At 50.6% G+C, this 13192-nt stretch overlaps 1 protein-coding gene across 2 annotated transcripts in view; it reads left to right on the top strand.

The window, feature by feature from the left end:
- The first annotated feature begins 891 nt into the window (after positions 1-891).
- Positions 892-13192, top strand: part of fnbp4 (formin binding protein 4) — a 56033-nt gene continuing 43732 nt past the window's right edge. For both annotated transcript variants that reach the window (XM_086007489.1, XM_086007487.1), the window contains exon 1: positions 892-1262. In XM_086007489.1, the coding sequence (XP_085863615.1) occupies positions 1160-1262 (103 nt within the window). In that variant the 5' untranslated portion in view covers positions 892-1159. The remainder of the gene's footprint in view (positions 1263-13192) is intronic.

Below are 13192 nucleotides of genomic sequence, written 5' to 3'. Positions count from 1 at the left end.
CTTCCCGTGCAAGCGGAGGAGGTGTAACACCTGCCCCTATACCTCCCCCCTCCCCACTGTCCAGGGCCCCAAACACCCCTTCCAGGTGAAACAGCGATTTACTTGTACTTCTCGCAATCTAGTATACTGTATTCGCTGCTCACGATGCGGTCTCCTCTACATTGGGGAGACTAAACGCAGATTGGGTGACCGCTTTGCGGAACACCTCCGTTCAGTCCGTAAGGGTGACCCCGAGCTTCCGGTCGCCTGCCATTTCAATTCACCGCTCCATTCCCACTCGGACCTCACCGTCCTTGGCCTCTTGTACTGTTCCACGGAAGCTCAACGTAAACTCGAGGAACAGCACCTCATCTTCCGATTAGGCACTCTGCAGCCTTCCGGTCTCAATATCGAGTTCAACAATTTCAGATCATAACCTCGGCCCCTATTTCATTTTTACTTATATTTTTCCACTCCTTTCCTCCCCCCCCCTTTCCTTTTGTTTCTCTCTCACACCTGGCAGCTATCTTTTGCCCTGCCAGTACACTTTACACCTAATCCCAGCCTATTACCATCTCGTCTAGCTTCTAATCTCTTTTACTTCTTTTGGTTCTTTTATTCTTTTGTCCGATCGCAGCCCTGCCTTCGATCTAGTTCCTTTTCTCTCCAGTTTTGAAGAAGGGTCAAACCCGAAACGTCAACTCAAATTTCTCTCCACGGATGTTGCCTGACCTGCTGAGTTTTTCCAGCATTTTCTGTTGTTATTTCAGACCTGAGGACAGGCCTCACAGGCCGGTATCCAAGGGCCTGACGTATGACGCACTGACGTGCGGCCAGCGCGCGCAGCTCAACCCCTGACGCGTTGGACGTGATGATCTCATCCATATTTAAATTTAATTACGCACTGACGTCATGCCGCAACCCGCTCCCGTTGGAACTGGTGGCGTCAATCCGGATTCCGAGCGGCGGCCTAGTCCGGAGCCCCAGTAGCGGCGGCTTAGTGTAGGAGCAAGAGACCGAGCAGCGGCGGCCTAGTCCGGAGCAAGAGCCCGAGCGGCGGCCTAGTCGAAAGTCCGTGTGAAGGAGCCCGAGTGGCGGCCTGGTCCGAGCTCGTGTGAAACAGGCCGAGCGGCGGCCTAGTCCGCGGCCCGAGCGGCGGCCTGGTTCGGAGGCCGGTCCGATGGGGAAGAAGACGCGGATCAACCTGCAGCAGAGTCGGCGGCGGCCCATCCTGCAGCTGGAGTCCGGCCATAAGAAGGAGGAGCGGGGCTCGGGCTCAGAGGGTGAGTTGGCCGGGCCGGGCCGGGCCGGGGAGGGGGAAGCGGTGGGCGCGGACGGTGACATCGCGGCTGAGGTTGGCGGGTGGAGGGGGACCGGCCACGGACAGAGCCGGAGTGCGAGCACTTGTAGTTATAGTAACAGCAGGAGGCCGTTCAGCCCCTCGATCCTGCTTCGCCATTCAGCTAGACCATGGCTGATCTGCAACCCCGCCTTTGCTCCATATCCCGTGATACCTATAACTAACAACCTGTTGATCTCAATTTGGAAAGCTTCAATTGCTCCCCAGGGTCCCTCGTATCTCTGTTGGGTGTCGGGCCTGTGGCTTTAGTTAGTACAGAATAAAGCTCCTTCTACACTGTCCCATCAAACACTCCCAGGACAGATATAGCACGGGGTACATACAGTGTACAGTACTGAAACAGCCCTTATCAAATTCACAAGTGACATTCTATGTGACTGACCATGGTAAATGATCTCTCCTCATGCTTCTCACTGTCTGCAGCCTCTGACACAGTTGACCACACCTTCCTCCTCCAATGCCTCTCCACCTTGGTCCAGCTAGGTGGGACTGCACTCACCTGGTTCCATTCTTATCTAAAGCAAAATACTGCAGATGCTGGAAATTGGAAATAAAAACAGAAAAGGCTGGAAATACTCAGCAAGTTAGGCAGCATCTGTGGAGAGAGCTGAGTATTTCCAGCCTTTTCTGTTTTTATTCCATTCTTGTCTATCCAGTTATAGCCAGAGAATCATCCGTAATGGCTTCTCTTCCTGCACCATGACATCTGGAGACCCTCAATGATTTATCCTTCGGGGGGCCCCCTCCAATTTCACATCTACATCATGTGAAAACACGACGTCAGGTTGCACGGGCACACTGACGCCCAGCTCCATCTCACCACCACCTCTCTCGACCACTCCACTGTCTGATTTGTCACACTGCTTGTCCAATGAGCAGGAATTTCCTCCAACTAAATACTGGGAAGACCAAAGCCATTATCTTTGGTCCCACAAACTCGGTTCCCTCGCCACCGACTCCATCCCTCTCCCTGGCACTGAGATCTGACGAAAGGTCATCGACCTGAAACGCTAACTCTGTTTCTGTCTCCACAGATGCTGTCTGACCTGAGTATTTCCAGCATTTTCTGTTTTTATTTCAGACCTTTCACAACCTTTGTGTCGTATTTGACCCCGAGATGAGCTTCTGACCGCATACATAATAAATAACAGAAAATGCTGGAAACACTCAGCAGGTCAGGCAGCATCATAGAGAGAGAAACAGAGGTAACGTTTCAGGTCGATGGCCCTTCGTCAGAACTGGAAAAGGTTAGAGAAGCAACAGATTTTTAAGCAAGTGTGGGGCAAAGAGGGGAGGAAAGAACCAAGGGAAAGTCTGTGATAGGCTGGAAGGCAGGAGAGATTAAAAGACAAAAGGAGATGGTAATGGGACAAGTTAAGAAACAAAAGATGACTGAGGTGTAAATGGCAATGGCAGAATGATCAACAGCTGCCATGTGAGATAAAAAACGGGGGGAATATAGAGGGGCCAAAGTTAGCCTGAAATTGTTGATCTCGATGTTGAGTCCAGAAGGTTGTAAAGTGCCTAATTGAAAGATGAGGTGCTGTTCCTCGAGCTTACGTTGAGCTTCATTGGAACAGTGTAATAGGCCGAGGACAGAGAGATCAGAGTGGGAGTGAAGCAGTGAATTAAAGTGACAGGCGACCGGAAGCTCGGGGTCACACTTATGGACTGAACGGAGGTGTTCTGCAAAGTGGTCGCCCAATCTGCGTTTGGTCTCTCCAATGTAGAGGAGACCGCATCGTGAGCAGCGAATACAGTATACTAGATTGCTAGAAACATAAAAGATCGGAGCAGGAGTAGGCCATTCGGCCCCTCGAGCCTGCTCCGCCATTCAATGAGATCATGGCTGATCATCCAAATTCAGTACCCTGTCCCTGCCTTCTCCCCATATCCCTTGATCCTTTTAGCATTAAGAAATATATCCAACTCCTTCTTGAATATATTTAATGAATTGGCCTCCGCTGCCTTCTGTGGCAGAGAATTCCACAGGTTCACCACTCTCTGGGTGAAGAAATTCCTCCTCATCTCAGTCCTAAATGGCTTCCCCCTTAATCCTTAGACTATGACCCCTAGTTCTGGACTCCCGGCCATCGGGAACATCCTTCCTGCATCTAGTCTGTCCAGGCCTGACAGAATTTTATAGGTTTCGATGAGATCCCCTCTAAATCTTCTAAATTCCAGTGAGTACAAGCCCAATCGACCCAATCTCTCCTCATCCGTCATTTCTGCCATCCCAGGTATCAGCCTGGTGAATCTTTGCTGCACTCCTTCCATGGCAAGAACATCCTTCCTCAGATAAGGTGACCAAAACTGCACACAATACTCAAGGTGCGGTCTCACCAAGGCCCTGTACAACTGCAGCAAGACATCCTTGTTCCTGTACTCGAACCCTCTTGCTACGAAGGCCAACATACCATTTGCCTTCTTAACCGCCTGCTGCACCTGCATGCTTACCTTCAGCGACTGGTGCACAAGAACACCCAGGTCTCTTTGCACTTCCCCTTCTCCCAATCTATTGCCATTCAAATAATCTGCCTTCCTGTTTTTGCCACCAAAGTGGATAACCTCATATTTATCCACATTATAGTGCATTGGGCAGAAACATGGCAAATCACCCAACCTGTCCAAATCGTACTGGAGTTTCACGACATCCTCCTCACAGCACACACGCCCACCCAGCATTGTGTCGTCTGCAAATTTGGAGATATTATATCCAATTCCCTCGTCCCGATCATTAATATATATTGTGAACAGCTGGGGTCCTAGGACCGATCCTTGCGGTACCCCACTAGTCACTGCCTGCCACTCGGAAAATGACCCGTTTATTCCAACTCTTTGCTTTCTATCCAAGTCAATACCTTGCCCCCAATCCCATGTGCCTTAATTTTGCAAGCTAATCTCTTATGCGGGACCTTATCGAAAGCCTTCTGAAAGTCCAAATACACCACATCCACTGGTTCTCCCTTATCTATTTTACCAGTTACATCCTCAAAAAATTCCAGTAGATTAGTCAAGCACGATTTACCTTTTGTAAATCCATGTTGACTTTGTGCGATCCTGCCACTGTTTTCCAAGTGCTCTGCTATTACATCTTTTATAATGGACTCTCGCATTTTCCCCACTACCAATGTCAGGCTTACCGGTCTATAATTCCCCGCTTTTTCTCTACCACCTTTTTTGAATAGTGGGGTAACATTATGGGAACTGTTCCAGAGTCGATCGAGTTCTGGAAGATGACCAGCAATGCATCTACTATTTCTAGGGTCACTTCCTTAAGTACCCTAAGATGTAGATTATCAGGCCCTGGGGATTTATTGGCCTTCAATCCCGTCAATTTTCCTAACACCATTTCCCTACAAATACTGATTTCTTTCAGTTCCTCCCTCTCATTAGTCCCTATGTTCCCCGACATCTCTGGGAGGTTATTTGTGTCTTCCTTTGTGAAGACAGAACCAAAATATGTATTTAATTGGTCTGCCATTTCTTTGTTCCCCATTATAAATTCCCCTGATTCTGACTGCAAGGGACCTACGCTTGACTTCACCAATCTTTTTCTCTTCACATATCTATAAAAGGTTTTACAGTCAGTCTTTATGTTCCCTGCAAGCTTACTCTCATATTCTATTTCCCCCTCTTAATTAATCCCTTTGTCCTCCTTTGCTGAACCCTAAACTGCTCCCAATCCTCAAGTAGTACAAGTAAATCGCTGTTTCACCTGGAAGGAGTGTTTGGGGCCCTGGACAGGGGGGGAGGTAAAAGGTAACAATCTTTTGGATGAGACATTTAACCGAGGCCCCCTCAGATGGATGTAAAGATCCCATGGCACTACTTCGAAGAGTCCTCCCCGGTTTTCTGGCCAATATTTAACCCTCGGCAATCATCACTAAAAAGAAAAACCGGGAGTTCTCCTTGTGTCCTGGCCAACATTATCCCCCAACCTTACTGTGCTGTCATGTTCCTTACATTACAACAGTAACTACACTTCAAAGGTATTTCATTGGCTGTAAAGCACGCTAGCATGTCCCGAGGGCTGAAAGTCACTGTATAAATGCACGTTCTTTCCTTAAACGGTAAACACTGCCCAACAAATCTTTTCTGTGAATTTCCTTGGGCCAGTCAGGCTCCAACAATCACCATGGCGTTAGTCTTGCACACCAGTGGTGAACCAAAGCCCATGCATCATCTTTTCTGAAGACTGGGAGTATGTTACTTGGGAGTTTAAATGAAGCCTGAGACAGGGAGATTTATTCCGTTAGAGCAGAGAAGGTTAAGGGGAGACCTAATCGAGGTATTCAAAATTATGAGGGGTTTTGATGGAGCAAGTAGGGAGGAACAGTTTCTTCTGGCAAGTGGATCGGTAAGCAGAGGTCATTGATTTAAAATAATTGGCAAAAGTAGAGGAGAAATGAGAATTTTTTCTCCACATGGAGGAGGGTTATGATCTGGAACGCACTACATGAAAGCATGGCGGAAGCAGATTCCATAGGAAATTTCGAAAGGCAATTGGACATGTCCTTGAAGAGGACTAATTTGCAGGATTATGGGGGGAAAACTGGTGTATGGAACTAAATCGGGCAGCTCTTGCAAAGATCTGGCACAGGCTGGATGGCCACCTTCTGTGCTGTAAGATTCTATAACTTACCTGAAGCTGTGAATGTACCTGGCATCAGGCACAGAGGAGTCATTTGAAATACTGAACTGGAGTTTGAATGCAGTTGCGTTCACTCCCTCATTATTGGATGGCAGCATTCTAAGATGAGGATAGATAGCCTCAATCATTTGATGTGAATTGACAGCATAAAAATAGCCACAAGTCAGCACCGAATGGGGTGACACTCTGACACAATGAGGAGCAGTCTTCTGAGATTGGAGATATTGGGTGAGGCAGAGTTGGGGGCTTTACAAGCTTAACCTGCCATGGGAGTGTTTGATGGGACAGTGTAGAGGAACATTTGACATCAAACCACACAGAGATGTTAAGACAGAAAGAGGTAGATGACGTGTCACCCTGCAGTAGGTGCTGAAGTCTCTGGAGTGGCTACACGGGTTGCAGTAAATGTATATGGGACCATTCTGAAACTGTTTACAGTCTGGGAGAAAATCTTTGGCTGGGGTTCTGAACTTAGACTGACTGACTCCCTCTGGTACCCAATGTAATCTTTCCAGTGGATATCATCAGGGAATTGCTCGACGATAGTATCACATGAGAACATAAGAAGTAGGAGCGGGGGTAGGCTATTCAGCCCCTCAAGCCTATTCCGCCATTCAATAAGATCATGGCTGATCTTCTATCACAGTGCCAGAGGTAAGCAGTGTTCCACTCGGGTATAGTGGACAGGGGCTGGTTTCCTTGTAAGCGGCGACATCCTCCAACCTGCAGTGATGGTATCTGAGTCACTAACCCCTCAGCGAGGACACATTGTGTACTGACGCAGGGGTCCCTCACTGATTTATGCGATGACCGGCCCCTGAAATTGGCAGGAAAATGAACCCATCCATAGTATATTCAGAACAACTAGGAGTTATTTTAAGGCTGTAAGTTGTGACTGACCATGGTAGATTATCTCTCCACAACCTCCAGCAGCTTTCCTGCTCCATTGGATTCTCCTGGCGTGCTTGCAGTCATGCAAGCCCAGACACGGCCAGTAGATCTCCAGCAGTGGCTGCTCTCTCTGTCACCACACCATCACCCTGGAATCTCTCGTCAGCCCCTTCCTCTTTGTCTACATGCTGCACCTTGGTGATGTAATTTGCAGGCATAGGGGGCCGATGATGATTCACTCCTCTCGCTCCATCAATTCTCTCAACTGCCTCTTTGCTGTCAGACTGCCCATCCAGTATCAGGTCCCAGATAAGTTAAAATTTGCAGCTCTTAACTGGGAAGCCCAAAGCCGCTCCCTTGTCCCACTCCCTTGTCCCACTCCCCCGTCACACAGCCAAGGCTATGGACCAAGAGCTGGAAAGTGGGATTAGGCTGGATCGCTCTCTTAAGCCGGCACAGACACGATGGGTCGAATGGCCGCCTCCTGTGTGGTAAATGTTTGATTCTATGATTCACACTCATGGCCTGAACCAGGCCATTCATGATTTTGGTGCCACATTCGACCCAGAGCTAACTTTAACCCTACATCCTATCCATCACCAATATTGCTTATTGCGCCTCCACAATGTTGCTCACCTCTTCTCTCCTTGCTGACTTTCCGTCCTCCATGAGATCTGATGTATCCTTCCCCACACCACGTCCAGTTGTTCATCACCAAAAGAAGCTCCTTTCCCTGTCTCAAGCACTCCCTCCATATCCTCTTCCCCACCCTATCTCTGCAGTCTCCTCCAGCTCTATATTGCTTCCCAAATGCTCTGTCTCGTTCCAGCCTTCTATGCACCATTCCCTCCCTTCACCATTAGGCTGCTGATGCACTATCAATTGCTACAAAAGACTGGAGATTGAGAAAGTAATAAACAGGCTTTTATTACCAAAGAACAGAGCATGCCTCTTGTGGTTGCCTGGTATCCAAAAGGGCTGGAGGCTTCTGAGCAGCGACCTTTATACCCAGCCATGAGGGTGGAGCCAGGGGCGGAGTCAGCTGAGGCATGCACAGACAAGTACAACAATATGCAAGAGTGAACAACAGTACTAACAGTGAACAACAATACTAACAACAGTGGTTTACCACATTCACCCCTTGTTTAGAATTGAGTCCGGCGGGGTGAAGTGCACTAAAAATTCGTGTACTGAAGTCTATCAGGAGGCCTTGTAAGCCGTCCTGAGCGTCGCAGCAGCGGCGGTGATGGTGCAGCATCCAATGGTGAACCCGGTGTCTCGTTCAGAGGAGGTGTAGCAGGTGGCGGACCCTGGGGCTGCTGCATGCCGTCTACAGGGGTCAGAGCATGGGTAATGGGAGGTAGCAATGGTGGTCTCTCAGAGGCACCCGAAGGTGCGAGGTCTCGTGCGGGGACTGTGTCCTGGGGGTAGGCAGGAGTAGCGGTGGGTGGCGAAGAGGGTGTTTCAGGAGCACCTGCAGGTGCGAGGTCTCGAATGGAGACTGTGTCCTCCCGCCCGTCCGGGTACACCACGTAAGCATACTGCGGGTTGGCGTGGAGGAGGCTCACCCTCTCGACCAGGGGGTCCGCCTTATGGGTCCTCACGTGCTTCCGCAGTAGGACGGGACCTGGAGAAGTCAGCCATGTTGGTAGCGAAATCCCCGACGTGGACTTCCTGGGGAAGGAGAACATTCTCTCGTGAGGAGTGGCATTGGTGGGTGTACAGAGCAGCGACCGAATGGAATGGAGCGCCGCAGGGAGGACCTCCTGCCAGCGGGAGGTCGGAAGGCCCTTAGATTTTAAGTTTAAAAGGACTGCCTTCCAGACTGTCGCATTCTCCCTTTCCACCTGGCCGTTACCCCGGGGGTTGTAGCTGGTGGTCCTGCTTGTAGCAATGCCTCTCGCGAGCAGGTACTGCCGAAGTTCGTCGCTCATAAAAGATGAGCCCCTGTCGCTATGGATATAGCTAGGGAAACCGAACAAGGCGAAGAGGTCATTCAGACATTTAATGACCGTGGTACTGGTCATGTCCGAGCAAGGGATGGCAAACGGGAAACGGGAGTACTCATCAATTATATTGAGGAAGTACACATTGCGGTCAGAGGAGGGGAGGGGCCCTTTAAAATCGATGCTCAGCCGCTCGAAGGGGCGCGTGGCTTTGATCAGGCTCGCTCTGTCTGGCCTATAAAAATGCGGCTTGCACTCGGCACAGATCTGGCAGTTCCTGGTCATGGTCCTGACCTCCTCGATGGAGTAGGGCAGGTTACGGGATTTGATAAAATGGAAGAACCTGGTGACCCCCGGGTGGCAGAGGTCATTGTGGAGGGTCTGTAGCCTATCAACCTGCGCGTTGGCGCACGTACCACGTGATAGGGCATCTGGGGGCTCATTGAGTTTCCCGGGCCGGTACAAGATATCGTAATTGTAGGTGGAGAGTTCGATTCTCCACCTTAAGATCTTGTCATTCTTGATTTTGCCCCGCTGCTTATTATGAAACATAAAAGCCACTGAACGCTGGTCAGTGAGCAGGGTAAATCGTTTTCCGGCCAGGTAATGCCGCCAATGTCGCACGGCTTCCACAATGGCCTGGGCCTCCTTTTCGACAGAGGAGTGTCGAATCTCGGGGCCCTGGAGGGTCCTTGAGAAAAAGGCCACGGGTCTCCCCGCCTGGTTAAGGGTTGCAGCTAGGGCAAAGTCGGATGCGTCGCTCTCCACTTGAAAAGGAAGGGACTCATCCACAGCGTGCATTGTGGCCTTCGCAATGTCTCCTTTTATGAGAGTGAAGGCTGCACAGGCCTCTGCTGTCAGGGGGAAGGAGGCGGACTTGATGAGGGGTCGGGCTTTATCCGCATAGTTGGGCACCCACTGAGCATAGTAAGAGAAAAACCCCAGGCATCTCTTCAGTGCTTTCTGGCAGTGGGGGAGGGGGAGCTCCATAAGGGGGCGCATTCTATCGGGGTCTGGGCCGATGACTCCGTTCTCCACTACGCAGCCAAGAATAGCGAGGCGCGTAGTACGAAACATACATTTGTCTTTGTTGTATGTGAGATTCAGCCGCTGGGCCGTCCGGAGGAATTTCTCTAGATTAACGTCGTGGCCGCAGATGGTGACGTTGTCTAGATATGGGAAAGTGGCCTGGAGCGCGTTCTGGTCAACCATCCGGTCCATCTCCCGTTGGAAGACAGAAACTCCGTTGGTGACGCCGAAGGGAACTCTGAGAAAGTGATAGAGCCGACCGTCAGCTTCAAAAGCTGTGTACTGGCGGTCCTCAGCCCTGATGGGGAGCTGGTGGTATGCCGACTTCAGATCAATCGTCGAGAACACCCGGTATTGTGCTATCTGATTGACCATGTCAGATATGCGGGGGAGTGGGTATGCATCTAGTTGGGTGTAGCGATTGATCGTCTGGCTGTAGTCAATAACTAGGCGCTGTTTTTCGCCAGTCTTCACTACCACCACTTGTGCTCGCCATGGGCTGGTGCTACTTTCAATAATCCCTTCCTTCAGGAGTCTCGCTACCTCGGATTTAATGAAGCTCCTATCCCCAACACTGTAACGCCTGCTTTTGGTAGCGATGGGCTTACAGTCGCGGGTGAGGTTAGCGAACAAGGAGGGGGGGGGAACTTTAAGGGTGGAGAGGCTGCAAATGGTGCACGGCGGGCGATTTAAAAGCTGCTGGCTGCAGACTGTGAGTGGGGGGAGGGGTCCGTCATACGCTAATGTGACACTCTTAAGGTGGCACTGAAAATCCAACCCCAGTAGAACGGCAGCGCAGAGATGGGGCAGGACCAGAAGTTTAAAATTTTTGTATTCTGTGCCCCTTACTGAAAGGGTCACTACACAGTAGCCACCGACGTCCGCTGACTGGGCTTTGGAAGCCAAAGAGATCCGATGGCGCGTCGGCAGGACCGGGAGAGAGTAACTGCGCACCGTGTCGGGGTGGATAAAGCTCTCCGTGCTCCCGCTGTCAAAAAGGCAGGTAGTGGCGCGGCCGTTTACCGTAATATCCATCATGGACCTGGACAGTTGATGAGGGAGAGATTGGTCCAGCGTCACGGAGGCCAGCGTATGGTCGAGCGAGTCGATGTGGTCGTCAGATGAGGCGGTGGTTGAGTCCGGCTCCCCCGTGGTTGAAGTCGGAGGCGTCCAAGATGGCGGACAAAATGGCGGCGCCCACGGTCCCGATCCCCACGCGGCTGGGGGAGCCCAAGATGGCGGACAAGATGGCTGCGCCCACGGTTCGCACGCAGCGCTGCTGGCGTTAGCGGTCTTCCCTTTGCAGGCGCTAACGTAGTGACCTTTCTTCCCGCAGCCGGAGCAGGTAGCATTCTTCGCGGGGCAGCGTGCTCTAGGGTGTTTAGCTTGGCCACAAAAATAGCATTTTTGTGCCTTGGACATCGCTGCAGCAGTCGGAGGTGGCGGTCCCATGGCCCAAGATTGCGGCGTCCACGGCGCGGGGCGATGAGGGGAGAAAGCGTCCATATTTCTGTGGGCCGCGTCGAGCGAGAGCGCGAGGGACACTGCCTTTGTCAGGTCTATTTCACCCTTCTCCAGCAGCCTCTGCCGGGAGTAGTCGGACCTTAGACCCGCAACGAAAGCGTCTCGTATCAATCCCTCCGCATGTGCCGCGGCCGATACTTCCTTGCAGTCGCAGCCGCGTCCGAGTACCCGCAGTGCCCGTAGGAAGGCTTCCACCGATTCCCCGGGCTGCTGTCTGCGAGATCTTAAAAGGTGCCTGGCATAGACCGTGTTAACCGGGCGTGCATACTGCCCTTTCAGTAGGTCGATAGCCGCCGCGTAGGTCGGCGCATCTTGGATTAAAGTATAGACTTGGTGGCTCACCTTCGAGGCCAGGATTTTCAGTTTATTTTCATCAAGAGTCACGGTCGAGGCTTCCAGATACGCCTCAAAGCAACGCAGCCATTGTGCGAATTTAGTCGACGAACCCGCTTCTTGGGGGTCTAGGTCCAGGCATGTTGGTCTGAGGGCTCGCAGCAGCGCCTGCTGCTCAGCGTTTTGCGCCATCGGTTGATCGGCATCCGCAGCCAACATTTAACTTTGGTAATAAAATTGATGCACTATCAATTGCTACAAAAGACTGGAGATTGAGAAAGTAATAAACAGGCTTTTATTACCAAAGAACAGAGCATGCCTCTTGTGGTTGCCTGGTATCCAAAAGGGCTGGAGGCTTCTGAGCAGCGACCTTTATACCCAGCCATGAGGGTGGAGCCAGGGGCGGAGTCAGCTGAGGCATGCACAGACAAGTACAACAATATGCAAGAGTGAACAACAGTACTAACAGTGAACAACAATACTAACAACAGTGGTTTACCACAGCTGCTTTGCACCTAATCTTTAGAACTCCATCCCCAAACCCCTCTCCACCATTTTAAAAACTCCTTATCAAACCAAGCTTTGTTCACTCATTCTAACCCCTCTCTATGCATCAGTATCCATTCATTACTCCTATCGGTAGAACCATGGAATGGTTACAGCACAGAACGAGGCTATTCAGCCCATTGAGCCGGTGCCAGCTCTCTGCAAGAGCACTTCAGCTAGTCCCACTCCCCCACCCTTTTCCTGTAGCCCTACAAAAATGTTTTCCTTCAGGTAATTATCCAATTCCCTTTGGAAAGCTACGATTGAATCTGCCTCCACCACCCTTTCAGGCAGTACATTCCACATCCCAACTACTCGCTGTGTGAAAACGTTTTCCTCATGTCGCCTTTGGTTCTTCTGCCAATCACCTTAAATCTGTGTCCTCTGGTTCTCAACCCTTCTGCCAATGGGAACAGTTTCTCTCTATCTACTCTGTCTGGACCCCTCATGATTTTGAACACCTCCATCAAATCTCTTCTCAACCTTCTGTGCTCTAAGGAGAACAACCCCAGCTTCTCCAGTCTATCCACATAACTGAAGTCCCTCATCCCTGGAACCATCCTTGTAAATCTTTTCTGCATCCTCTCTAAGGCCTTCACATCCTTCCTAAAGTTCGGTGCCCAGAATTGGACACAATACTCCAGTTGAGGCCGAACCAGTGTTTTATAAAGGTTCATCATAACTTCCTTGCTTCTGTACTCTATGCCTCTATTTATGAAGTCCAGGATCCCGTATGCTTTTTTAACTGCTTTCTCAACCTGCCCTGCCACCTTCAACGATTTGTGCACATATAGCCCCAGGTCTCTCTGTTCATGCACCCCCTTTAGGATTGTACCCTTTAGTTTATATTGCCTCTCCTCATTCTTCCTACTGAAATGTATCAATTTACACTTTTCTGTGTTAAATTTAATCTGCCACGTGTCCACCCAT

This window comes from Somniosus microcephalus, chromosome 15 (genome assembly GCF_052327205.1).
Source record: "Somniosus microcephalus isolate GS21.2 chromosome 15, FLI_Smic_1.0, whole genome shotgun sequence".
Taxonomy (NCBI): domain Eukaryota; kingdom Metazoa; phylum Chordata; class Chondrichthyes; order Squaliformes; family Somniosidae; genus Somniosus; species Somniosus microcephalus.
Note: the sequence above shows the minus strand (reverse complement) of the source record. Positions and strands in the feature narration are given on the sequence as shown.